The 2054-nt window shown below is 39.8% G+C and overlaps 1 protein-coding gene across 1 annotated transcript in view; it reads left to right on the top strand.

Annotated features, from left to right (window-relative positions):
- The window catches only part of LOC103610293 (calmodulin-lysine N-methyltransferase), a 69126-nt gene extending 67664 nt beyond the window's left edge, over positions 1-1462 (top strand). The window contains exon 9 of the mRNA XM_008594516.1: positions 1108-1462. Within this exon, the coding sequence (XP_008592738.1) occupies positions 1108-1185 (78 nt within the window). The 3' untranslated portion in view covers positions 1186-1462. The remainder of the gene's footprint in view (positions 1-1107) is intronic.
- The last annotated feature ends 592 nt before the right edge of the window (positions 1463-2054 follow it).

Below are 2054 nucleotides of genomic sequence, written 5' to 3'. Positions count from 1 at the left end.
CAGCAGTTCTTAGGAAAGTGGATTAGAAAGTAAACACTGGATTGCCTTTATGTTCCCCAGTGGAAAAGGACAAGCGAGCTCAGTGCTCCTGTCCTCAATAGTGAGGGCATGTCACAGTCTGGGAATGTGGTTTAGAAGAAACATGCACTTTGAAAAGATTCAAGTTAACCTGCCCCAGACAGACCAATCCAGGGAAGTGTGATGTTGGAGCCATTTATTTAGTTTTAGGATGGGGTGGGGGTGGGGGTATGTTTGACCAATTTGAAATAAAGGAACTGGTTTCATATATAATTAAAAGAAATATTTCAGATCCTTATAAATTAAAAAATGAATGAACAATTGGCCCAAAAGCACCAACTTCAAAAATATTAGTTTTGTTTTTATAAACAGCAAATTACTATTTGCTAGAATAAATATAAATATGACTGTCAAAATTATTCTAGCCTAATGAGGAAAAACTGTGTTTTAGATTTGAGGACTCTGATTAGATATTAAATCGTATCATGAAAAAGTCCTCAGAACTTCACCTGAGCAATATCAAAAGTTGCTGCTCTAATCGTTGGAATTATGTTCTCCTCAGAGAAAAGAATTTTTGAATTACTTGTTCATATTAAAGCCCACAAGAAGCACCTGGAGAGCCTTTAAAATGTCTTAGGCCCCATGAACCTTTCCCTATGCCCAGGTATTGCCATGGTCTCCAGAGATCTGAATTGCCTGCCTGCCTGAATAGTATGGCGCAAAGGTTGGGGGCAGAGAGGACCGGGAGCAGAAACTTCTATGCCAAGTGGCTGAAGTGAAGATGGACGAGCCCCAGCTCTCCCTTCAGTCAAGTGCCTCACAGTTCATTGAGGTCACAAATGCAATGTGAATATTTATGAAAAAGTACCCTGACCCCCGCCAAACAAGCAAACAAACAAAATAAAATCTTAATGTATAGTATTATCATGTCAATGCACTGAGAACTACTTCGAGTTGTTTTTTTGTGATTTATTTTTCCAGAACTATATATATTTAAGTAAAAAGTCATCATTGTACTCAACATTAATATTGACTGGTAAAATTCCTAATCTGTCTCCTTTTCTTTTTTTTTTCTATTCCTGTTTTCAGTTGAAAGAGGAAAACTCTGATGTATATGAAGAAAACCTTCATTACCCACTTCTGCTTATTTTAACCAAAAATGGATAGAAGATTAAGCTTCTCAAAAGACCAAGAAAACATCAAATGCACAGGAACTATTTTTACAAAATCAGAAATCTGTAATGGGTATAATATGCAGCAAGCCATTGGATCCCTGAGATTTCTGAGCCCCAGGACTGGGGCCCCCACCCCATTTGCCACATTCTATGTTTGGGTTATGGGTTCCACCTGTCCCCACCCACATTATTCCCCAGCCATCCTCGCCCAGCTCCCTCACCTCTCTTTTTACAGTCTGCTTGTTGCTCTTCCTGCACCAAACCTTTGTCTGTCTTTGTTTGGGTTATGGGTTCCACCTGTCCCCACCCACATTATTCCCCAGCCATCCTCGCCCAGCTCTCTCACCTCTCTTTTTACAGTCTGCTTGTTGCTCTTCCTGCACCAAACCTTTGTCTGTCTTTGAATATGGATAAGCAGCCTGTCTGAGGTTTGACTCATGAGCAACCTGGATAATTTTTCCCTCTAACTGAGACAGAATTTCCTTTGGCGATTCCCACCCACCTTTTTTTTTTTTAATCTGGTCTTTGTTCTTTTTTTGGTGGTGGCAGTTTTTAATCTGTAAACACAGCAAATATCACGATTCCTGGTTTTAAAAAAAATAATAAAGTCCATCTTTCTGATCTCCCTCCAATTAATTGTATTAAATTTGCCATCTCTTTCTGTGTCTTTCTTTTTTCCTTTTAAACAGGATGTTTTTTTCCCCTATAGATGTATAAGAAATGACTACATCAGCCCGAAGCCTCATAAACTGACCGTTTGTCCTCTGGACACAATAGCATGGCCAGCCCTCTGCTCCTCCTCTCCAATTATGTGTGATTAGTCTCAGTGTGCTGTGTCAAGGAGGGGGAGTGTGCTGAGTG

Source organism: Galeopterus variegatus, unplaced genomic scaffold (assembly GCF_000696425.1).
Source record: "Galeopterus variegatus unplaced genomic scaffold, G_variegatus-3.0.2 Scaffold13, whole genome shotgun sequence".
NCBI lineage: Eukaryota > Metazoa > Chordata > Mammalia > Dermoptera > Cynocephalidae > Galeopterus > Galeopterus variegatus.
Note: the sequence above shows the minus strand (reverse complement) of the source record. Positions and strands in the feature narration are given on the sequence as shown.